The 24,838-nt window shown below is 51.4% G+C and overlaps 1 protein-coding gene across 2 annotated transcripts; it reads right to left on the minus strand.

The window, feature by feature from the left end:
* Positions 1 to 896: 896 nt before the first annotated feature.
* On the minus strand, positions 897 to 19,576 carry PVALB (parvalbumin). Of its 2 annotated transcripts, none has more exons than XM_023222220.2 (5): positions 19,516 to 19,576; positions 17,041 to 17,108; positions 15,137 to 15,269; positions 13,660 to 13,769; positions 897 to 1,115 (listed from the first exon to the last, which is right to left on the minus strand). In XM_023222220.2, exons 2-5 carry the CDS (start codon positions 17,099 to 17,101, stop codon positions 1,087 to 1,089), a joined length of 333 nt encoding a protein of 110 aa, XP_023077988.1. In that variant the 5' UTR covers positions 17,102 to 17,108; positions 19,516 to 19,576; the 3' UTR covers positions 897 to 1,086. The 2 variants fall into 2 exon arrangements, with proteins under 2 accessions (XP_023077988.1, XP_031790485.1); XM_031934625.1 differs by lacking the exon at positions 19,516 to 19,576 and adding an exon at positions 17,454 to 17,612.
* Between the last annotated feature and the right edge of the window lie 5,262 nt (positions 19,577 to 24,838).

Genomic DNA, 24,838 nt, shown 5'->3' on the forward strand with positions numbered 1-24,838 from the left:
CATCCATCCATCCATCCATCCATCCATCCATCCATCCATCCATCCATTTTTTCATCCATCCATCCATCCATCCATTCATCCATCTATACCCCCACCCATCCACCCATTCATCCATCCATCCACTCACCCACCCATCCATCCATTTACCCACCTGCCCACCCATCTACCCATCCATCCATCCATCTATCTATTTATCCAACCATCCATCCACCCACCCATTCATCCATCCATTCATCCACCCACCCATTCATCCACCCACCCATTCATCCATCCATTCATCCACCCACCCATTCATCCACCCACCCATTCATCCATCCATTCATCCACCCATCTATCCACACACCCATCCACCCACCCATCCATCCATCCGTTCATCCATCCATCCATCCACCCACCCATCCACCCATCCATCCACACACCCATCTACCCATCCACCTATTCACCCACCCACCCACCCATTCATCCATCCATCCATTTTCACCCACCCATCCATCCGTTTACCCATCCACCCACCCATCTACCCATCCATCCATCATCTATCCATCCATCCATCCACCCATCCACCCACCCACCTACTCAACCATGGACCTGCATTCAAACCCCAACACTAACAAATCCTATGTTTGTGGGCTTAGGCACATCACTTCCCCTCTCTGAGACTTAGTTTTTTAGAGAATGGGAGTTTCATCACCTACCTTATGGGGTGGTGTTAGGGAGTAAGTGGGTAACCTCTGTAGAGTGCCATGCTTAGTACCTAGTGCAAAACAGAGGCTGTTCCCTTCCATTCTCTCCTATCACATCTTTTCTAACTGTTGAAATCTGGTCCCCAGCCTCTGCCCAGATGCATCTGGAAAGCCAATGCCTGACTAGGCCTGGGCCTTCCTCAGCAAGCAGAGTCTGACTGGTACAACCTTTATTGCTTCTCCAGCATTTTCCAGAAGAATGGTGTCATTAGAGGGCCACAGGGGATGGGTGGAGTAAAAAATAACACAAACAAACTGAACAGAAACGCAGGAGGGTGGCAAGAGGGGCTGAGATGGAGTGTTCAGGGCAGAGAGGTGGAAGACCTGGGGCGGTCAGTGCTTCTTAGCTTTCAGCCACCAGAGTGGAGAATTCTGCAGAAGAAAATGACAAAGGAAAGTGAGTCAGAGGCTGGAATGCAAGAGAGACTGTCCACACCTGACTGCAGGGCCCTGGGCGGTGCTTTCTCTGGGTTCTTGCTTCTGCTGCGGGAGCCCCAGAGTGTGCACGTAAAAATGAATGAATGAATAAATGAATGAATGAGTGGGCAGATGAGTGAAGTGAGGTGGAACATGATGGGCCTACCATATCTTTTGCTTCACCATGTCATGCCACATGCAAAATCAATAATAATAACTACAATAATAACAATAGTATTAATAATAATAGTTTTCTGAATGCTTATCATATGCCAGGCACTATTCGAAACACTTTATATGCACTGTCTCATTTGACTCTGACAATAATCCTATCTGGTGCATTTTGTTATTGTTCCTATTCTACAGATGAAGAAACTGAGGCTCAGGGTCCAGTAATATTTCTGGACTTCTCTGCTGTTTTTCTCCCCAGCAGATGAGAGAGGACAAGGAGTTTGCTGCCATATGCCACTACATGTCTCTGGGATGCCATATCACAGCCTGGTGGAGAGTGTGAGGTGTCAGGCAAGTTCCTATCACCCTAGAAAATGCAGTGTTGTCTTGGCTGGGCACAGTGGCTCACGCCTGTAATCCCAGCACTTTGAGAGACTGAGGCAGGTGAATCACTTGAGGTCAGGAGTTTGAGACCAGCCTGGCCAACATGGTAAAACCCTGTATCTACTAAAAATGCAAAAATTAGCTGGGTGTGGTGGTGGGTGCCTGTAATCCCAGCTACTCCAAAGGCTGAGGCAGGAGAATTGCTTGAACCCAGAAGGCGGAGGTTGCAGTAAGCTGAGATTGTGCCACTGCACTTCACCCTGGGCAACAGAATGAGACTCCGTCTCAAAACAAAACAAAACAAAACAACAACAAAAAAAGAAAGAAGAAAGAAAGAAAAAATAAAATGCAATATTGTGATGTGGGGAGAGCACAGGCTGGGGATTGAAAGTTAGGGCTTCCAGGCCTAGTCTGGCCCTATTTGCTGGAAAATGTATCTCTCTGGGTTTTGGTTTCCTCATCTGTCAGTGGAGTGAAGAGAGGGGCCAGTAATAATTCCTTGGGAAAGACAAATAAAAAGCTGGTCATGAAATGGCTTCAAAAAGGCCACAAAAAGTATCTGGGACTCATTTGAGGTGAGCTGCGTCCTTCCTGGACTTTGTATGGAATACAAATGTAAAACCCCACCTATGCAGTTTCTTAGGTTTCTTAGTTTGCATCATTGTACTGTGGTTATGTAAAATATTAACATCGGGGGAGCTGGGTGAAGGGTGTACAGGACTCTCTGTACTATCATTGCAATTCTTCTGTATATCCACAATTACTTCAAAATAAAAAAAGTGAAAACACACACACACAAAACACCAAATCAACACATGCTGTATTGTAGAAATAACCTGGCACTGGGCTGGACACGGTAGCTCACCCCTGTAATCCCAACACTTTGGGAGGCCGAGGCAGGTGGATCACGAGGTCAAGAGATTGAGACCATCCTGGCCAACATGGTGAAACCCTGTCTCTACTAAAAATACAAAAATTAGCTGGACGTGGTGGCGTGTGCCTGTAGTCCCAGCTACTTGGGAGGCTGAGGAAGGAGAATCGCTTGAACCCAGGAGGTGGAGGTTGCAGTGAGCCGAGACTGCGCCACTGCACTCCAACCTGGTGACAGAGTGAGACTCTGTCTCAATAAATAAATAAATAAATAAATAAATAAATAAATAAATAACCTGGCACTGCCCCTGGCCAGATGAAGGGATACATAATATAGCTGGGTGCCTCACCTTTCTGAGGTTTGACTTAGGAAATAGACACCATGCTCTCCTGTCCCTAGGGTGTCCTAGGATAGGAAAGGTGGGTGACCTGGATATGGGGGATGCAGAGCGGGACCGAGAGTGAGGGTCCACCAGCTGGTCTTGAAATCCCCAGGCTCTCTGGCCGAGTGGTAACAGCAGTGCCAAGGACGCAGTATCAAATAAATACAAAAACAATAAACACTTGTACAGAATCCCTCCCACGGGGCAGGTGTGAAAGTGCTTGCTTTCTCAGCCGGGAGTCTGTGATCTTCCAGGACCTTGGTGGGGCAGGTGGTTCTTTTGAGATGTCTTTTATTAGTAGTACTTTTATTAATTATAGCTAGAAACTAACATTTATTGAAGGCCAATGTGGGAAGCATTTTGCATATATTAGCTCACTGAATCCTCATGACTACTCCATGAGAGACACACCTTTGCCTGTATTTTACAGATCGGGAAACAAACTGAGGCTCGAAAGTTAAGCAGCTTGACTGTGGTCACACAGCAGACATGATTCAAGCTAGAAATGCTTTTAGGCTTCCTTCTTCATCCCAGTAGTTTCTCACCTACTTTGACCTAGGTATAGAGTGACGCATGTCCCAGCTCAAATATCACCACCCCATCTCATTAGTCCTTTTTTATTTACTTCATAGTCCTTGGCACTCTCTGAAATGATCTTATTTATGCACTTATTTTTGTTGGTCTCCCCCTACTAGAATACAAACTCTGGAGGGCAGGGGAGCCTCTCTCTCATTCACTGCTCTCCTGGCAGCCACAGTGTTCCTGGCACACAGTAGGTGCTCGTAAATAAGCACTGGGTGGATGGATGGAGGGATGGATGGACAGATGGAGGGAGGGATGGATGGAGGAGTAGACAGATGGAGGGAGGGATGGATGGATGGATGGATGAGGAGTTGGTGGATGGATGGAGGGAGGGAGAGAAGGATGAATGGATGGATAGATGGAGGAAGGATGGACGGATGAATGGATGGATGAGATGGCTCATGAGTCCTTCTTAAGGTTCAACAAGCTCTGACTTACTTCACATAATTCACACGACAGTCTGGGAGGATTCTAATTTTATAGATGGGGAAATGGAGGCTGGGAAGGTGAGGTGTCAGGGTCATGTGGAAAACAAGAGCCAGAGCCAGGACTTGGCCTCTGGCCTCAGGAACCCCCTACACGAATGTGGAGAGGCTACTTCTGAGAGGGCTAGCGTCCCGGCTCAGGCAGAAGCATGAGCCCTCTCCAACTTAAACCTGTCATTTCAACCAGCACTGGCATTCCCTGTTTGGGGACACTGAGTTTCTCTGTCCTGGGATAAAGGATGCATGAGCCTGTCTGCCATCGCCTGCTCGTGGAGAGATTGTCAAGAGGGGAAGCTGGTCTTCTCTGTGCTCCAGACTGCACTGATCCCTTCATCCTCACTCTAGAAATTATGGGCTGTCAGGCTGCTTATCGGTAAAGAGCCCGTTGATCACCTTCACACTAGATGGGATTTGGTGCAGCTGGTGTGACTGTGGCCCGGGGACACCAATGAGGGACTCTCCAGTGATGGAAAGCCAGGCATTTTGGAGTCAGACTTTGGGAGGTACTTTGGAGCTGTGGGGTTTTTGAAAGCCTCTTAAATCAGCCCCTCTGCCCACCTTGCAATCTATTCTGAAGCAGCCAGGACATCACAATAGCCACATGTGCTGGCCTTCAGCAGAGAACACGGAATTCTAATTTTATCCCCTCAGAACCTTCAACAGGCAACTTTGTAGATAAATTGAGGGCAGGAGCCACCTCTTCCGTGCCTTTCATGTCTGCCTCAGGGCTGATCTTAGGAGCCAGTCAATTAACTAACAGGTCTCCTAGCCAAACCCTTCCTCTAAAATGCCCAGGTCTCTCCTTAAAGAAAAACAAATAACTGGCTGGGTGCGTTGGCTCATGCCTGTAATCCCAGCACTTTGGGAGTCCGAGGTGGGCAGATCACAAGGTCAGGAGTTCGAGACCAGCCTGACCAACATGGTGAAACTCCATCTCTACTAAAAATACAAAAGTTAGCCAGGCACTGTGGCACGCACCTGTAATCCCAGGTACTCAGGAGGCTGAGGCAGGAGAATGGCGTGAAGATGGAGATTGCAGTGAGCTGAGATCACACCACCGCACTCCAGCCTGGGTGACACAGCGAGACTCTGTCTCAAAAAAAAAAAAAACCCACAAAGATCCTGTAAACTCTAGGTCAGCTGAACTGGCAGTAGGTAGGATCCCAGGATGGCGAATGCAGCTTTGAACGATCAGGTTCTAGTCTTGGCGCTGCCATCTGCTGCTGTCCTTGGACAACACACCTTATCCTCCCTGGTCCTGGTTTTCTTATGAGTGAGTGTCGGGTCTAGAAGACGCCTTTCCGGCTGTCACATGGTGTTTGGAGCAAGCAAGCTGGGGGTAACACCCAGCTCCCATTTCTTGTTCCTGTGGCCTTCAACTAGATGCTTCGCCTCACCTGTCAAATGGAGCTCATGATAGTACCTACTTCCTTAAGTTGTTCAGAGGAGCCAGCACTAAAGCTCTTGGTCACAGACCTGATGCACAGCAAGCTCTCGGTATCCGGTGATGTTGCAACCAAAGTGTTTCTATACCTCAAGCCACTTTGAAACCAAACCTATAAATGCTTGGCTACTGCCCGGCAGAAGCAGGAGGCGCTAAATGGTACTGTAACTGGTAATTGTCAGCATCATTGCTGTTCATGTTGCCATTGTTTGTCTCTATGATCCCTGCATTTCCTGCCTCCACCCTGGCACCTACCTACAACCGTCCAGCAACCCTGGACCTACGTCTGAATCTTGTTCCATCACTACCTGGCTAGGTGGCCATCAGTCACTACTTTAGCTCTCCAAAGCTCAGTTTTCTCATTTGTAAAGTGGGTATAATAATGCCTGTTTAGATAGCTATTAGAAAGACCAGATGGGGTAACACAACTGGCACATAGTAACTTCTAAGTGTTAGTTCCACCTCCTGTGTGGATCTCCCCAGCACAACCGACACAGGTTGGAGCTTTGACATAACATTAACCACGAAAGTCCTGAAACTAAGCAGGGCAAGGAAGATATAAACAGAGGGCACGGAAAACCTAAAGAGCAACCAGCTGACCTGGTACAAGTTTCCAATCCATCTATCCCATCAGTGAGATGGATAGCATCCCACCTCCGGCACACCCATCCATGGCAACTTAGTTCCTGATCCTCAGTTTCCTCATCTATAAAATGGGGATACTGGGACTATCTCCTTATAGGGTTATGGTAAGGGCTCCAGGAGATAATGGAGAAGGAGTGCCCAGCACAGTGCCTGGCACACAGTGGGAATGCGACTAAATCAACTCTTAATGTTGACAGGTAGAAGAGACAGTCTTCCATTGGAGGCATCCAGGATCATCATTCTCTTCTAAGACGTGCAAGTACCGCAGTACCTTTGCAGGCTAAAACCTCGCCCAACCCCCTCCGGGGCCAGCTCGCAGATGTCGTCATTGTCCAATCAGAAAGAGACGAAGGAGGTAGACCGTAGGGACGGGGGTGGGAGGGAGGCAGCAGAGGGAGGATCAGAGGACTGGAGGATTCTGTTCTTTTCTTTCCCTTAGGAAACCGAAATTAGCCTAATTAGGTCTGCCCTAGTCCAAGGCTGTGGGGATTGGACAAATTTAGAAGCTATTGACAGGTGAGATCAGCACACACTGATGGCCCAAAGCAAAACTGAGCCGGCCATTGAGTCAGCGGCTGGAAGGCTCTTTCCCTCCCTCTGTCGTGATGACCGTGATGACCGGGATGAAGGAGCCGGCCTCCTGGTTTATCACCTCGCCTCTAAATAGCTCCCGGGCTCGGTTTCTTATAAATTGGTATCTCAAACAGGGATCACCTTCCCATCCCGGAGAACTGGGAGGCAGAGTCACTCCGGGTCAAGCCAGGCAGCCACAAGGAGGCCGCATCAACAGTTCTGCAGCTCACTCTGTGCCAGGCACCGCGCGGCGTGTTACTCCACCTCATCCTCGTCGGCTCTCTTATCTTCATTTTATTTACAGAGAAACTGAGGCTGAGTGTCACTCAGCTAGAAAGATTCTAACAGGCGTGGCTGGGGTCAGGGTACGTCTCTTCCTCAAAGGTTGGAGTTAAATGGCCTCGCATTCTAACTCAAGCTGCAACCCCCAGAGGCAGGAGAGGGATGCATGGAGGGCAATGTCTTTTTCCACCAAGCAGCTGCTCCCTTTCACAGAAGGCCAGTTATGTAAGGAAGACTGCTTCCTCTCCCCTTGCTAAATCTTTTCTAGTGCAGCATAAGGCCAGAGCTAGGGAAAGTCCACACGGGAATAAAAGGAGCAGCTTGCTAAGCACAGAAACCATTTATAACTAAAACGTCTCAGCTCAGCTTAGGGGAGGGAGTGGTGGAGTCAGGAGACCCGGGTCCCATTGGGCCAAGGACTTGCTATGTAACTTTGGCACTTACTGTCTACGGGGCCTTGGTTTTCACGTCTCTCAGTGGGGATCACAGTGTCCCCTAGACCTCACTGAGCTGGTACCAGGGTGCAATGAGATGGGACAAAGCATAGTGCACCTTAGGGCTCTGCCCTCAAAACCCTGGGCTGGCCTTGATATGAGCATCTTGTCCTACTTAGAAATCAAATCCCCATAGAGGCCGGAGGGCTAGAATGACAGGGAGATCGGCAAATTCTCCTTCTATCCCTCTCTCACTTTTCTCCTGCTTTAGACTCCATTTCATTTCTGTTGAGGATTGAGATTCCACCACTTTCCAAAGGTTTTAGGTGGGTTACAAGCAAAGCATTCCCATAAAATAAGAGGAAAGGAATCATTTCCAGAACATTCCCTTCATTTGAGCAACAACCCTGTGAGGTGAGTATTTTTCTCCCCACTTTCCAGGTGTGGGAATGGATGTCCTAAAAGAGGAAAAGATACAGCCATTCCCACGGCTGATGCCCAGCATATGGCTTTCTAATTTCTGCCTGACTCAGGGGCTCCACCACAGCCCAAGGCCTTACGCTATCGCTCTGCCTCTCACAGTAAATAGGCTACTTAAAGATAAAAGAGAACAGATTTTGCCAGAGGGAAGCAGAAAAGGCAAATTCCTTCAGGCACGGGAGTGGGTGGGGGTGGGGGGCTCTGCAAGGTTAGACAATAATGATGACTACGTTTCAGCAACAGAAGCAAAATGCAAACCCCAGACTCTTGAGTCTAGACATGCTTAAAGCAGAGGGCAGTGGATCCATCACCGGGAATGGGTTTCGGGAAGAATGTAACCAGGACTGCGTGCAGGCACGTGTGCGCGTGGGGTGTGCGGATCTTCTCTGAGGCAAGATATTAGGAGTCAAGGTTTGAAGAGGGCCCCGAGGCTTCACAGCAAGTCGCTCTGCTTCCCTGGGCCTCAGTTTCCTTGTATGTATCAGTAATAAAGATATCTTGTAGAGCTGTTGGGAGGTTTGAATGAGTTAAAAGAGGTAAGGCCTGTGTGCAGCACTCGGCACACAGGAAGTGGGAACGGATGCTAACCTCGATTCCTGTTGGTCGGCCCATTCTGTGGGGGCAGGCATTGAGTTTGGAAGGCCCAGGCTGGGGACACATGCCCATGTGAGGCAGGATGGCAGAGGGTCCTGGCTGGACCACTGTGCCTCAGTCCTAGCTCTGCTACAGAGAGACCCTGGGCATGTCACTTCTCGCGATGCCTCAGCTTCTTCACTTGCAAAATGGGGATAGTGATGGCATCTACTTTCTAGGATTATTGTAAGGCAGTGGTCCTCTAAGTGTAGTTCGCCAGATCATTAGCACCATCTGCTAACTTGTTAGAAATGCAAAAGTGTGGGCTCCACCTAAGAAATCCGAAACTCCTGGGTCTGGCACAGCCATCTGTGTTGCCAAAGGCCCTCCAGGTGATGCTGACACCGACTCCCAGCTGGAGACCCGTTGTGAAGGTGAAGTATTTGAAAAGGCACCTGTCACATAGTCTGCTTTGTCTGCTTTTTATGCCTGGGCTTTGCAACTGCAGGTGCTTTAACAAAGATTTTTTTTTGGCACCCTTCACCCCTTTTTCTAGCTTCTCTTTCCTTTTCAGCCTTAAGCCCCTCCCCATATCAGCCCTGCGCCAGCCTTTTAGGGTGGCCTTTGAGAATCAATCAACCACATCTATAAAAGCCTTTGAGTTTCCTGGAAGTAGTTGCCTCAGAGACAGGAATGCAAAGGGTTATTATTAGAACTTTGTCTTCCTACCCCCTCCCTTCAATACAGGATCTTCAAGAACCTGGTAAATATCACTCACCTTCAGAAGGACGAACAGAGCAGGGAAGAGAGACAGTCCCTGGTTTGGGGCTCTCCCAGCACCTGCTACAGACAAGTCCTCACAGATCCCCAACCTCAGCTTGCAGATCATCTCCCCCTACATACAGCAGTTGTGCATCCTCATCACTGCACAGTGCTGCCCAGAGCTGAGCACGTGTTTAATTCATTCATTCATTCATTCAACCAATACACTTTTCTTGTTCTCTCACTATGGGCCAGGCCCTGTGCTAGGTGCTGGGATTAGAACTGAACAAAACAAAGTTCCTGTTCAGCAGATCTGACATCCTAGTGGAGGAGAAAGAAATAGGCAATAACTCAATCAATAAAATCATCTTATCGTAAACTAAACTATGAATGAATGAATGAATGAAGCAGGCAGCACAGGTCATGTGCTTTGGAGCTCAACAGACCTGACTTCAGACCTTGATCTTTTCTCTTCCTAGCCTAAAGGGTTTATGCAAGCCCTTAGTCTCTCTGAGCCTCAGTGTTCCTATCTATAAAATGGGAATCATAGTAGTATTCATTTCAGAGATAGCTAGGAAGATTAAATGGGGGAAATGCTAAGCACAGTGCCTGGCATGTATTGAGTACTCTATGAAGTTAGATGCTATTGCCATCGTCATTCAAGGTCACGCAGCTGAGCCAAAATACTGAAGTGGTCCTCTGTGTAGACGTTTATCCACTGGGACATCTGTGAAATCCCAGGGCTGGAATGTACCCCAGTAATTGGCTAGTTATGCGCCCCATGGTTTTTTTTTTTGTTTGTTTGTTTGTTTTGTTTTGACGGAGTCTTGCTCTGTTGCCCAGGCTGGAGTGCAATGGTGTGACCTCGGCTCCCTGCAACCTCCACCTCCCAGGTTCAAGTGATTCTGCTGCCTCAGCCTCCTGAGTAGCTGGGATTACAGGCATGTGCCACCACACCCGGCTAATTTTTTTATTTTTAGTACAGACAGGGTTTTGCCATGTTGGTCAGGCTGGTCTCGAACTCCTGACCTTGTGATCCACCTGCCTTGGCCTCCCAAAGTGCTGGGATTACAAGTGTGAGCCACCACGCCCGGCTTGCCTCATGGTTTTAAAGATGAGGCACTTTATGGTCAGAAGGGCTCTCTGGGACATGCCCCAGATCCTACCAGGAGTTGAAGGCATCTTCCAGCTATAGGTGGGGCTTGGGCCCTCTGGCCTTAAGAGAGAGTGACAGCAAAGCAGAGTATCTGAAACAGAATGTCCTGGGCCCCAAAAAGGCTCTGCTTCCCATCTCACCACCTATTGGGCATCATTGCACCCACCCTTCCTGCGTTAGGGGGTTGGGAGTGAGGAAGGGGGCGTCTGCATCTTCCCACCTCAAAAGCATGAGGTGTGGGGCCCTAGTGCCTCAGGGTGGCCTGTGCTCATTGTCTATTTTACATCTTGCCTATGAGCTCAATGGAGGCTGCACAGGTGGGCCTGGACCACGCTTTTGGGTTTGAATCCTGGCCCTGGCACTTGCTGGCAGCATGACCTTGCACTCACTCCCTGGGCTGCCCTTTCTACATCTGCACTTATGTCCTCTGTCATCCCAAGGTCAAATGAGGTAAGCAAATCCAGCACTGGGCTGGACACACATGACATGCCCAGCTAATAAGTCTTTCCTCCCATTCTTGGCAAAGCAATCTTCTTGCCCCTTTCTGAACATACCCCACAGTTTCCAGCTGATGCCAATGCCTTGCCTGGACCCCACTCCCTCTGTCCCCTACAGCCTGCAGCATAGCCTCCGAGTCGGCACAAAATGCCTGATGCCTGCACCTCTGCCTCTGCCTGGCACTATCACTTGTTTGTGTATATGTGTACAGCTGCAAGCAATGTGCAGACAATAAAAATGACATTGTATGGCCAGGTGGGTGGCTTATGCTTGTAACCCCAGCACTTTGGGAGGCTGAGGTGGGCAGATGACTTGAGGCCAGGAGTTCGAGACCAGCCTGGCCAACATGGTGAAACCCCATCTCCACTAAAAATACAAAAATTAGCTGGGCATGGTGGTGCGTGTCTACAATCCCGGCTACTTGGGAGGCTGAGGCAGGAGAATTGCTTAAACCCAGGAGGCGGAGGTTGCAGGAAGCTGAGATTATACCATTGCACTCCAGCCTGGGCAACAAAGACTGTCTCTAAATAAATAAATAAATAAGGCATTGGAGTTGCCGTTTATTGAGCATTTGCTATGTGCTGGGCACTACAGGCCACATTCTCACGTTATAATGCCTAGTTTACAGATGAGGAAGCTGGGGCTCAGGGCTAAGGAGCAGTTGCTCAGGGGCACCCAGTTAGGAAATGGGCTTGAATTATTTTTACCTCTTCCATTGCCAGGCACAGAGTTGCTACTCAGTCAACATCTGCTGGATCTGTTAGAAGAGTTTAGTTGATGCTTTAAGATCTGAGTGTGGCAGGGAGGGAGGGAGGGAAGCAGGAACTGGGCCAGGTCTGGCTTGGTTTTTCTTCATCATGTAGGTTGTCTGTGAGCAGTCAGCCATGAAGACCTGGCCCAGGGCTTCTGAGCTATGGCATATTGGCTGCAAATAAAAATGGAAGGCAGGTCTGGAGGCCTGGGTCAGGGTTGAGGTGGGAGCCAAGCCTTGGGGTGGAGCTGTCTGATAAGCAGACTTGTGGGGATGGGGGTGTGAGGGAGGATCTGCCAAGCACCAGAAGCCCGAGGAGCAGCCAAGCCAATGATGCCTTTCCAATACCCTCTCCCCCACTCCTTTAAAACCACCTCCCTCCCTCCCAGCCACAAGAAGGGCAGCTGGCATCAGACGGCCAGGGGACCCCCTGCATTTGACTTTGACAGAGATTCTCAATTCTTGTTACTGGCAGGAAACAAACAAACAAAAAAGAAACAAACAACAACAAAAAAACCCGCTAGCTCATAAGCAATAAGCATACACCTACTTTCATGTTCCTTGTACCTTTCCCAAAGCAATTTTGTATTCACAGAAACTTAATTTTCACAACGAGTCCAAACAGGTCTTAGGAGAAGCTCATGCACACCATTTGCCGGGCAAGGGAACGTAGGTGTGCACAGGTGATGTGTTCAAGGTCACAGCTGGCAAGGAGCAGAGAGGGAGGAGAGCATGGGGGTCTGGGTTTTATACTCAGGCAGTGGATGTTTAGGAAGAACCTGCTTTGTGTGGGGTATTGGCTAGATACTGGGGCTAGAAGGATGAATGCACAGTCCCTAGTTTTAAATAAATTAGCTAATAAATGCTTATATAGCATTTACTCTAGGCACTTTACATATTAACACATCTAACCGTTGTAATCCCCCTATAGGAATTATCATTATGTTCAGTTCAGAGATGAGAAAACAGAGGCCCAGAGTAGTTATCTAATTGCGCACAGTCACACAGCTCGAAAGCAGTAGGGCTGGGATTTGAACCGAGATAGCCTGGGGCCCAGAGGCCAAAAACCTACACACAGTTTTCTCTGAGATCAGCAGAAAAGCCCATTATGGGAGCAAATAGCAGCCTAGCATGCTGCAAACACTCATTCAGGCCTGGTTCTAAATCCCTGTCCCGCCACTGTGTCCTAGCTCTTTGAACTAGGCTAAGCACCTTCAAAGTCCATTTGCCCACCTGCAAACTGGAGATAATTCCTGAGGAAATCATGATGCTAAGAGAGACGGCAATGTGGGTGCGCTGTATGAATGCCACATGGAGCCAAATGGAGAAAGGAGTGGACGGTGAGCCACTGGTCTCTCATCTGTGCTAACATCGAAGCTTGCAAAGCAAGGCAGGACCAGGTATTCCCCGTCCGAATTCCCCACTGATTTCTGGCTTACTGTTTTTCCCGGCTCTGCTGCAAGGCTAGAATAGTACATTTGAGTAAAACCCAAACAGGTTTTGAGACTTGGGGTTACAGGACACCAGGACAAGATGATGAGGAGGAGAGGAGATAGGAATTTCCATCCCTGGAATCTGAGAATGTGAGAGGCAGAGGATCCTTGGGGATTAGTCGGCCTCATTTCCTTGGATTACAGATGGGAGACAGAGGCCCAGTGATTGAGAGACACTGCCCAAGGTCACACAGCCAGTTTGGGCAGAGCTTGGATCAGTATTCATGCAAACGTGCAGGCTGAGTTCAGGAAAAAAAAAAAAAAAAAATCTCAAATCCTCCTGGATCCCCTACCTAGCAGGAAAAACAGAATCTACTCCTTTTAGGTTTTCAAATTAGGAAAATACACCAGTTTTCCTTTGTCTGGAGTATGTGGCAGAGCTCTCAGACCTAATGGACAGTTTTTATCTTCTAATCTGGGGGAGTGAGGGGCCCTATATCATCCCTTCCTTGTGACAGACATAACTTCAAACTTTTTGCATCCAACACCCCAAGATCCACAATATGCCCAGACCCCAGGTCACCGCTACCCACCGTCAACCCCAATTTTGCCGTCCCCATCTTTGTCTCCGGCAGCCATCAGCGTCTTGGTTTCTTTAGCAGACAGGTCTCTGGCATCTGGGGAGAAGCCTTTTAGGATGAATCTGGAGGAGAAAAGGGAGAAAGGCAGTGAGGGAGTCAGGCCGAGGTCTCCTTGCAGGACGCTGGATGGAGGGTGGTCTGGTGTCTGCGTGGGGAAAGGGGTGGCTGGGACAGGCAGCAAGCAGCAGTCACGCACACAGATGCTCTGTGCCAGGTAGCCTGCTCGGTGGCTGTGCTTTCGTGGATGAGTATTCAGGAAAGGACAGGCTGTCCTCAGCGAAGGGCTGATCCCACTTCAGGGAGGGCACCGACACTGGTTAATTTATCCAACAAGTATCCACTAAGTGTCATTTCTGTGTCAGGCATATGCTGGAAAGTGGGCACAGTGGTGATCTTCGGAAGGCACTGAAAGAAATAAGGAGGTCATAGACTCCAACAGAGACCACATGGTGTGATGGGCACAATGACGGTGGAAGTGGAGGAGGGCGCTCAGAAGCTGTATCTGCCCGCCTGGGGCGAGGGGAGGAGCGGGGAGGTTTCCCAGTGAAGGTGATGCCTGGAGGACGGGGGAAGTCAGCCTCTGTGAATGTGTGTGTGTGTGTTTGTGTGTGTGTGTGTGTGTGCAGAAGTGTACATGCATGTTGGATGTAAGTGGGTAGAATATGAAGGTTCTAGCCACTTACATTCAGAAGGTACCCTTGTGAGATGGTTTAGCGGGGAGACAGGATGGTTGGGGAAGTCCCTACTTGAAAGGCCTCTCCCTACACCCACCCCCCGTCCTTCTCTTTGTGACAAAACTCAAGGCTTTCTTGGCCAGAAGGTGACATGAGGCAACCTGAGTCAGTAGACATGGCCGGGTGGCCGAGGGGATTACGGCAGGAGATGGTTTTGCAGATGGAGGCAAACATTTTCCTAGTCACAGCCTTCTCCTTCTCTGCTTTTCTCCAAGGACCCCTGGACCCCCAGAGCTGGTTCTGCATCCCTGGCTTGCCCAGAAAATGCACCAGCCACACTAGTACCAGAGGGCTGGGGGCTGCAGGAAGGTGGTAATTGTCAGACAAATGAAAATCAATGAAATACTCAAGTGAATGCTTTCTGCCCTGCCTGTGGTGCTAGGCAGCCACAAAAACTGCCTCTTCATTTGTATTAAATTATTAAGTAGCATCATTCCATTAGCAATATTAAGTGGCTATCACTTAACCTAGTTAGTTCCACTTTCAGCTGAGGGTTTTACTCTTCCAAAGCAATAGTGCCGGGAAGCCTTCTCCCCTGGTGCCCTGGGTCCGAGCACTGCCTTCACGCACCGTTACTTTCTGTGAAGCAGACAGAGTGAAAGGCAGGTCTGATGGACACTTGGAAGCTAGAGTCCCAGCCCCCACTCCCTCTCGCACAGCCGTGGGCTGGGCAGCCCCTGCAGGCCTCCGCTTACCCCAGCTCATCCTCCTCGATGAAGCCACTTTTGTCCTTGTCCAGGATATGAAACACCTTCTTCACATCATCCGCACTCTTTTTCTTCAGGCCGACCATTTGGAAGAACTTTTTGTGGTCGAAGGAGTCAATGGCTGTGGGGGGAAGAGCAGGGTCAAATAAGGACCAGAAAGGCTGGTAGGGAAGCGTGGGAGAATGGAGGACGTCAAAGCATTTGTTGATGGATTCCCGCATGCCAGTTGTGGGGAATGAGAGGTACCCACCTCCATCGGAGGACTGAGGGAGCCCGGGCAAGGGAGGATGCCCTGTCCAAGGTCACAAGGCTGGGAGTGGAAGAGGTGTGCTCACACCCAGACCACCCCGGCTCTCAAGCCTGCCCCCACACCCCGCCTCCACTGCACCCATTCCTGATGATGGGAGCAGCACCTAAGAACCAAAGGCTTTTGTTCGTCTGAGAACCTCGTGTCCAGGAAGCCTTTTGGGTACCAGCTGGTTGGGAGTGGGCTGGGGAATTGAAGGGGGCATGAACATGGTCCTGGGAGTAGGGGGAGGAGGGTTGACCTTCTTTCTTGGCCAAAAACTCTGTGACCAGAAAATTGACATAGAAAGGTCAGGTTTCCCTCAAGGTCACACAGAGGGAGGAGGAGAGGGAGGAGGAGGGGCAGACCCGGAAGTCCTGGCTCTGCCTAGAAATCCATTTAGGAGGCAGTGGGAAGGGGGTGTTGGGAGGCTCCCGAGAAATACCCAGTTAAGTTTCTTCCCAGGTGGGCTTGAGGTGAAGGGAGAGGGTTATCCCAGGACCCTTGGAGGGTGGCTTCCCAGAGAGGTTCTTGTGCCCAGGGGAGGGGGTGCAAAGCAGAAAGGAAATGGGAGTCCTTTTCTACCTGCGATTTTGTGTATCTTGGGGTCCTTTTTTAGAACACCTGGGGAAGGGTACAATGTTAGATCCTGTATCATGTGTATGTATATGTGTGTGTGTGTGTATGTGTGTGTATATGTGTGTGTATGTGTGTGTATGTGTGTGTGTGTCTGTGTGCAGGAGGTGGCTGTGAAAGTCATGTTCTCTTCCCCTCAGCACACGGCTAGAGGCAAGGAAAGTTGCCGTGTCCACCTCCGACAGTAGGCTGGGCAACCCAGGTCTAATACCCCTTCTGCCCAGTTCGGTGACCTTGGGCAACTGTGTTGTCCTCTCCAAGACAGTTCCCTGGTTTTCCCATCTGTACGACAGGGGAGCAGGAAGGCGGGCAGCTAAGCGGTGAAGTCCCGGGCAGCTGGGAGAGGTGAGCCTGCCAGTTCCCCTCCCCGGCCCGCCTAAGGAGGCCCGAGGTTTGAGGCACTGAAGGTGCCCCGTGCAGGCTTGGGCAGAGCTGTGCGCCGGCTCCAGAAGGTCACCTCGCCCGCAGGTCCGCTGCTGAATCTCAGTAAAGGAACTAGGGCAGTCAGGGGGCCAACAACGGCTACCGCCTGGTGGGAAAAGTCCTATCCAGAATGAGGGTCCAGGAAAGGGGTCGCTTGGAGACGGGGATGCGCCCTGCAGTCCTCTCCACGTGCCTTAAAGAGGACGTCCAGAGAGCTCGCACAAGGACCCTGGCGATCCCTCCTCCGACCCTGGTCTTCGCCCTTGGTTCCGGACCCTGAGTCCTCCCAGCCACCGGGCCTTCAGCACCCTCAAGTTTCTGTAACTTGGGCAGGGCGCCCGCTTCCCCGCCCGCTCCCTGCGCCACGTCTCGCCCGGACAGAGTTTGGGAACTGCCAAGGACGCCCCCGCCCCGACCTCGCCGGCGCCCGGGGGGAAGTGTGGGCAGAAGCGCGCTGGGGAAGACCCTCAGGCTGCCGAACCCGCGGAGTGCAGGGGTGCAGGCGGTGGACGAGGAGAGAGGGATGGAAGGGGAGCGCGCTGCTCACCGCTAAAGGCTCCCACCGCCTTCTTGATGTCCTCAGCGTTGAGCAAGTCTGTCATCGACATCCTGCAACTGTTTGAGCGGGCAGAGCAAGTGCGAAAAGATTAAAAAGTGCTTTTCTCATCATTTCTGCTCATATGACCAGCGCTGCAGTGCTGCGCGCCGGGCGCACGCCCGCCGGGCCTGGCATGGCGCCAGGGGCCCGGACTCTGAGCGCAGCGGGAGCGGCTCAGTCCAGCCTCCGGGCTGAGCAGCGCCGGCCGCCGGCGAGAGGGCGCTCGGACCTGCTACCGCTCCTGCACCGCCAGGCCAGGGGTCCGCGGAATCCCAGGGGCTGCGGCCAGGGCACGAGGGAAAGGGGGCCACCTCTGGAATTTAGGGGGCACTGGAGTCACCAGCCGGGTCTGGAAAGTCCACCTGCTGTCAAGGACACGCAGGAGGTGCGGGGTGTCAGATCTGGGAACCTCCGAGGATGTCCTGCCGCGTGAGGGAAGATCGTGAACCCTCAGCGGCCAGCCTGCACCCCAGGACCCCCTAGGCCCTGCTCCCTTTCTCTCTCCACTCCTACTTCAGCCTCTGCTCTGGTCTTTCCTGGACGCAAATTTATGCTGCAAAATCTGAGCGCTGAGGTCGTGAAACCTGACCCACCGGACGCAGGGAGGAGGTGGCAGGGACAGGGACAAGCAGTAGCTGCTGGCGCCCACTTCGGGTGCCCCATTCCACATCTGGCCAGGGATGCACATTCTAAAACCTGATTTGCTTTATTTTTATTTTTTTGTTGGCTTGATTTTTCAAAGAACACTTCTCAGATCTCTACTAACTACTTGCTTTCCTGGTCTCCTGGGTCCCGGCATCATGGGACCAGACTCCCCCTGCTTCCATAAACCTTTTTGGGCAGAGTAGGGTGGGGGAGGCTGCTTGGAATTGCTAAGGTCCCTCCCAGAAAGCCCCGTATGTGTTTGGAAGAAGGGTAGCCCCTTCAGACCACACTTTCTAGACAACCTAAGCAGGCGTGGGGGCTCTGAACTTCACCTCTGGAAAAATGTCACAGTGTCTATCTTTATGCAGCCAGAGATCAGCTGTGTTCTTCCGCACGGTTCCCAAGGTTTCAAGTTGCAACTAGCTGCTTCTAGAGTGTGTGAGCACTGGACAGGGAGTCAGGAGGCCTGGGTTCTAGATCCTGGGCTGCGCTGAGTCCCTGTGTGACCTTGGGTTGTGACCTTCTCTGGGCTTCTGTCTCTCGGTGATGTGTTGATGTCAGTGGTCCCATGTAGTAAAGGGACTGCAACTTAAGGTATGGGCAGGTAGGCAGGGCCTGGGGCTGTGGTGGCCCTGGGTGGTGGGGCCCAGGGAGAGCAGCTGTCCAGCTGCCCAGTAGCTCAGGTTCCCTGACATCGTTGTCAACACTTGTCTCCTGCAGCTTAGCCGTGGATGGGTGCCCTTCCTGAAAACCTTAGGATACCGTTGCTGGCTCCAGCTGCCCCCTCCCTGTGAGTCAGCTCCTTCAGGCCACAGCCCGCCAGCTGGCTTCCACGGCACCCAGACTGCGGCTCCTGACCCGATGCCTCTCTGGTCCAGGACTTCCCAGGATCCCTCAGCTGCCCTGGCCCCTGCTGCTACTGCCGTCACCTCTGCACCTTGTCCCCAGCTGGGCTGCTGACTCAGACATGCCAGGCTCCTACGCTATCATTTCAACTCCCAGGCTCAGCTCACTCCAGCTCACTCCTAGCTGGAGGATGGATTTCCCCAGCTGAAAGACCCTTCAGCTATACCGGTGGAGAAACGGAGGCGCAGAGAATCCGTGAGTGGTCTGAGGGTACACGGCAAAGCAATAGCAGAGCAGAGCACACCCCTGTGCTCACTCATGTGGAGTTCAGTGACTCTCTGGGTGGTCCTCCCTGGTGCCTGGGACCCAGCTCTATCAGGTGCCATACATCTCAGCCCCACACTGGCTCCTGGTGAGCCCCTAAGCAGTGACCCTGTGGCAAAGGCTGGAGCCTCAACAGGGGCCCACTCTTCTTCCATCTCCTTCTTCCCTCTCTGCTTGCCACTGAGTTCTCTCATCAACTTGAAACCCCCTTCGGGGCTGAGTCCTCCCAGCCGGAGCATCAATGTCATGAGATCATCCCATCAGCCCTCGGTAGTCCTCCTCTGCCCTCTGGGTTCCCTCTGACGGCATCACCAGAGTCCACAGATGTCTGGCTCCACCCCTCTTGTTCTAGGGCTGGGGAATCTGAGGCCCAGCCTCAGGGGGCAGAGGGAGGGGGGAGTTTGCCCCAGGCCACACCAGGAGTCTGTGTGGAGAAGCAGGAATGCATACTCTCAGCCCTATATTCCACAGCTGCCCTGCCTCCAGCACCCCCACCACCCCCCGCCCCCCGGCCCGGGTCAGTAGGGACAGGGGAGATGTAGCTGTCCCTTCCAGCTGGCTCATCCTGCTGCATCCCTCTATCCTCCAACCTCGGTCGCTGCCACTCACCTCAGGTGGGGGTGGAGGGCTGAAGCCTGCCCTGAAAGGCTGGGCTGGTGGGAGGTCGTCGGGAAGTGAGCCTGGCGGTGGGATGGCCACCTATATAGGCTTCTGCTCTGGCTATTTTGGGAGGTGGCACTCCCCGTAGCCCCCGGCCCCCTCCCCTTCCGGTGTCAGGTACTCCCCAACCATGGTGCTGGGTGTCTGTATCACATTCAGCCTCCCTGGGCCCATCAGGCCAAGCCTATTAATAACTCTTGGCCCCTGCTTCCCTCCAGCACCCAAATTTGAGGCCCAGGCAGAGCTCACTTCTTCCATGAAGCCTTCCATGACTACTGTAGATGGCAGCGATGTTTCCTTCTTCCATATCCTGCCAGGAAAGGAAGAGAAACAGCAAGGAAAAGAATGAAACTAGAATTGTTCTCTGTGCCTGGGGCTGGGCCCTGTTCCTATGCTTATATGATCTCTCACTATAGCCTCGCCAGGTAGACATGGCTGTTCTTGTACAGATGAGGAAACAGCATGAAGACATTAGATGTTAAGTAACCTGCTGCTCAAAGCCATGGGCCTGGAGCTGGGAGCGGACTCAGCACTTTTGCGCAAGGTTCTAGTGCCTGGTAGGAGGAGATGTTCTGCATATTCTCAGACAAGTCCCTTCTTCTCTCTTTCTCAGTCTTTCTACCTGTAACATGAGCTCAGTCAGAAGTAAACTGTGCTCTATCTAGGGCCGGGGGAAGGTGGACCCCCTGAAATTGTTTGCAATGCAAAATGTCACAGGGGTGTGACATTGAGTCGCAAAGGCCCCAGCCCTTCATGATTTGCTAAGAGATCTCTGACGTTGTCTGTCTTGGATTGGAGATGACCATCCAAGGGATGTGTTTTGAGAAGCATGAATGACCAAATGAATTTAATTAATACACAGTAAATATCTAACCTGAGCATAATGAAATGTTCCTCTCCTCATCCCTAACCTGAAAAGAATCTCCAGGGCACTGAGATTGTCAATGGTGGGGTCTAGTTCTTGACAGTGACATGAGGAATCCCAGGCTCCATGCAAAGGCTGTTTGGAAGCTCCATGGATAGAAAGGGTTGAGGGCAGGCTGCATGGGGGAAGCTGGGGCTGGGGCCTGAGCGAGGTTGCTGGTGGTGGCAACAGGGAGGAGTGTGCAGATAGGGGAGCATCTCTTGGACAGAATCTTCCAGAATTGGGGCTGTGGCATGAACAAGAGGGACAAATCCAAGCTCACCCTAAATTTTCAAGCTGGGGTTTGCTGAAGAAGGAAGGCGTTGATTTTGAAGGTGGGGAGTGTAGGGAGGAGGTAGAGCTCAGTCGGGGGGATGAAAGAGTGGTGTTGAATCCTAGGATGTTAGGGCTGGGACAGCCTCTTCGGTGATTGGCTGTAAACTTCTACAAACAACATCATGTTATAGATGAAGAAACCAAGGCCAGGATGACTTACCCAAATCCCCCAGAGAATAGTGGAGGAGACAAGAGCTGGTGCTGGGTTTAGGGGGGCTGAAGGACGCCCTAGTGGAGATGTGTCTGAACTCTGGAGTGAGGTCAGGGCTAGACCCATGGGGCTTTGGTGGTCATCAGAGAGGTCAAGGAGTTGATCTCGTCAGGTTGTGGGCATGGCTGAGCTCAGGGAGCTGGATGCAGGAGAACCTTGAGGATGAACCCTTGAGGAAGATCCCTGACTGGGGCCTGGGAAAATAATCACACTTGTTTGTTGAACAGTGTGCTGGGTTCTGTGTGCACAGCATCACACTTTGATTCTTGTATCTCCTTAAGAGGTAGCCAAAACCTTCTCTTTTTTACTAATGATGGAAGAACAAGGCTCAGAGAGGTTGGGCAACTTGCCTAAGATCACAGTATGGAGATAAGATTTCAGCCCAGGTTCTCTGACTGGAAAGCACTTGCTCCTTTCTACCACACTATCCTGCTTCTAGAAGAAGGCCAGAAGACCAGGGCAGCATCTACCATGGGTGAATTCTCGGGAGCCCAGATGGCCTTCCTCTTTGTCCCCATAGGTCTTCTTCATGTACCTCTAATTAAGCAAATCTAGATGGGCTGAACCATATCACGTGTGTGTATGTGTGTGTGTGGGGGTGCATTTATTGAGCACCTACTGTGTACCTAGTGCTTTATGTACTTTATCTCAGACGTTCAAAGAAATAGAATCTCAGAGAGATTTAGTGACTTACCTAAGGTCACACAGGTAGGAAGTAAGTGGATCTAAACTGAGCACTTTCTGATTCTGGAGCATCTTTCCCTCTACAATACTTAAAGTAGGGTAGAGATGTCCTAAAACCTGAGTCATATATCTGGAAACATGATCCAGTTTTTTTTTTTTTTTTTTCTCTGAATCTGTGCTAATTGAAGCAGCTTTCATTTTATTAATTTGGTTAATTATACAAGGGCCTTGATGCCAGAAAATGGGTTTATCAGTCAGGTCTGTTTTTGCCTGTAAGTGATGAGAAAGTCTGACTTGGGCTGGCTTAAGACAGTGTGGGGTTTGTTAACTCATGCAACTGAAAAGTCCACGAAGGTTCAAGCATGGTTTGATCCAGAACCCAAATGCTGTCAGGAAGATGCTGTTTCTTACTTCTCAGCGATACCTTGTGCCACTCTCTCAAACTGGTTGTCCCCTGAGGGTGTCAAGATGGCCGTCCCTGCGATGCTACAAACTTTCAGGTCCAAGTCCTTTGGGGGAAAGGGAGTCTACTGCCCGAGAGCTTGCTCAAAAGCCCCAGAGCTATACAAAACTTAGCCGGGCGTGGTGGTGTGTGCCTGTAGTCCCAGCTACTCGGGAGGCTGAAGCAGAGGTTGCAGTGAGCCGAGATCGCGCCACTGCACTCCAGTCTGGTGACAGAGCGAGACTCCATCTCAAAATAAAATAAAATAATAAAATCAAAATAAAGCCCCAGAGCTGCATTCGCCAGTCGTGACGAGCTCAGTTTGGCCCATATCATCCCTGAACCTGTCACTATTGATTACGAAGGGAGCACAGGCCTGTGGCACGAGATACCCTTCAGGCTTGGAAGAGGCAGAATGTCAATGCCATTGGAATGGCCTGGAGAGGGAGACGTCCCTGGACAGAGAGGTGAGGGGCTCTGAGAAGTCAAAGCCCATGAAGTCATTGTTGAGTCCCTGGGGGCTGCCTAACTGTGCCAGGCACACGGGAGGTTCATGCCCTAAGTCCTTGGTGAGTGTAATGACAGTTTGCCTGCATCAAACTTCTAGAGCATGATTCACTCGGCGCCCAAAGTTGCTTTCCTGGACTTAAGGCCCCCCTACCCAGGCCCATCCTGCTCTGCATGAGACCTTATGGACTCCTACCTGCCTAGGACTTCTGCTTAAAGGTAGCAGCTGTGCCCAGTGGAATTTTCCTCCAGCTTCAGGGTTTCTTACTGTGAGCAGGGAGGAGGACCCTGAGTAGCCAGGCAGATGCCACAGTCTCACACTGACGCTCCCTTCTATCCCCTAAAAGGAGGCGTGGTCTTTAGCCCAGCACATCCACATAGTTGCAGTAACATATATGTTACCAGAGTGGATCCCATTAGCTTTTTTTTTTTTTTCACAGGTGAAAAGTTTTTATGGATGAACCAAACTGAGGTTCAGATAAGTCAAGTTACTTGCCCAAGGTCACGCAGCTCACCAGGACCAGAGCCTGGTCTGTCTGCCTCCACTCACATCCAGTGCTCTCCCCGAAGCCCGCTGTGGCCTCCCAGCTGGTGGAGGGCAGGAGACCAGTGTGTGCAGGACAGCAGTCTGTCAGCTGCCGCCTGCCAGGAGACAAGTATTCAGCTGTTAGCTTCGCTGCAGCTATTTCATTAGTTCACACTATTTCCACCTGCTGTGGCTGGAAACAGGATACAGAGTTCCCCACGTCCAGGGCCCGGGCAGGCTGGGTGGACATTGCAGGATCTAATGATATCGATGAGATCAGCTCTGTGGGATGATGTGTGTTAACTCAAAGGAATCTCTGCATTCCTGAGAGCCAGATCTCGAGCCTGTGGCCTTGTTTCTCCTTCCTCCCCTTATCCACGCTTAAGCATGATTTTCCCCCGGGAGAGAACGGCTATAGGGAAGACAGTTGTGAGGATGGCAGGGGCACAAAGACAGATGGCCCTGGGTCCCTGCCTCGGCTCCATCCACTTGCCCACTGTGTGGTCCTGAGTCAGTTGGTTCATCTCTCTGGGTCTCAGTTTTTCCACCTGTAAAATGGAGCTAAAGAGGAAGCCGTGGTGAATATGAAATGAGATTGTGTCTGAGAAAGGCTATAAAATCCAACACAAATGATAATGGGGGTTGCCGTTGTGAGGAGCTGACCTTGATCCTGGCCTGCTCCTGAATGAGAGGACCTGGAATAGCTTTATGCATCGAAACCTGGAGAGCCAGGGGTGCCCACCTCTGAAAACCGCTGACTCTCCAGGAAGGTCTCCGAGACCAAGACCCAGTGTCCTTGCTGGGGAAATGAGAAGCCTCACGGAGAGAAGAAGAGGACATTTGGAGAATGTGAACGCTGGAAGGGGCTGGGGTTAGGGGCTCAGATGCACTGTGGTCCGGAAGGGCCTGGGGCTCTGGAAAGAGGGTGGGGTTAGGGCTCAAGGTGCCGGGGTGAACGGAGCTCTTGGCCACCTGGGTTTGTGTTATGCCCTGGAAGGCTCCACCCCATCCCAGTGGTGCCCAGAGGAACCCTGGGAAGGGGTTAGCGCCCCACGTGGGCTGGAGTGTGAAAAGGGAGCAGAACACCCTAAGATCAAGGCTGAGGTCATGGGCTGAGGGCGCAAGAGGGAGGCCTGTACTCGGAAGGCAGGGGAGGATTGGAAAGAGGAGGTCTCTGGGTTCTCCCTTCTTGGGTGGGCCCGGAGGAGCTGAGGGAGGCTGGCCCACAGGAGGTGAGAACACTTGGCCCCGAGGCATCTTCGCCCCAGCTCCGACTGGATTACAAAGGCGACGTCCCCTCTCACTGCATCCTCTCTTCCTCAGTCCCCTCCCCCTCAGTCTCTCTTGTCCCCATCACTGGCACAGCCCACACCCTGCAACAGAGTAGAATGATCCTTGACGGAGGTGTGTCCGTGTGTGCCTGCATCTGTGTGGTGTGTCTGTGTGTGGTGTGTGTGGAGTGTGTGTGTGTGTGGTATGTCTGTGTGGTATGTCTGTGTGTGGTGTGTGTGGTATGTGTGTCTGTGTGTGGTGTGTCTATATGTGGTGTGTGTGGTGTGTCTATATGTGGTGTGTGTGGTGTGTCTATATGTGGTGTGTGTGGAGTGTGTGTGTGGTGTGTCTGTGTGGTGTGCATGTGTGGTGTGTCTGTGTGTGGTGTGT

This window comes from Piliocolobus tephrosceles, chromosome 19 (genome assembly GCF_002776525.5).
Source record: "Piliocolobus tephrosceles isolate RC106 chromosome 19, ASM277652v3, whole genome shotgun sequence".
Lineage (NCBI taxonomy): Eukaryota > Metazoa > Chordata > Mammalia > Primates > Cercopithecidae > Piliocolobus > Piliocolobus tephrosceles.

Bases quoted from the DNA above. Each gene is read 5' to 3' on its own strand.
- PVALB (XM_023222220.2), bottom strand. From the start codon at position 17,101: ATGTCGATGACAGACTTGCTCAACGCTGAGGACATCAAGAAGGCGGTG. The intron at 15,270-17,040 runs GTGAGCAGCGCG...TTCCCCCCACAG, and splicing joins GGCGGTGGGAGCCTTTAGCG to CCATTGACTCCTTCGACCAC. The intron at 13,770-15,136 runs GTAAGCGGAGGC...TTTCTCCTCCAG, and splicing joins ATCGAGGAGGATGAGCTGGG to ATTCATCCTAAAAGGCTTCT.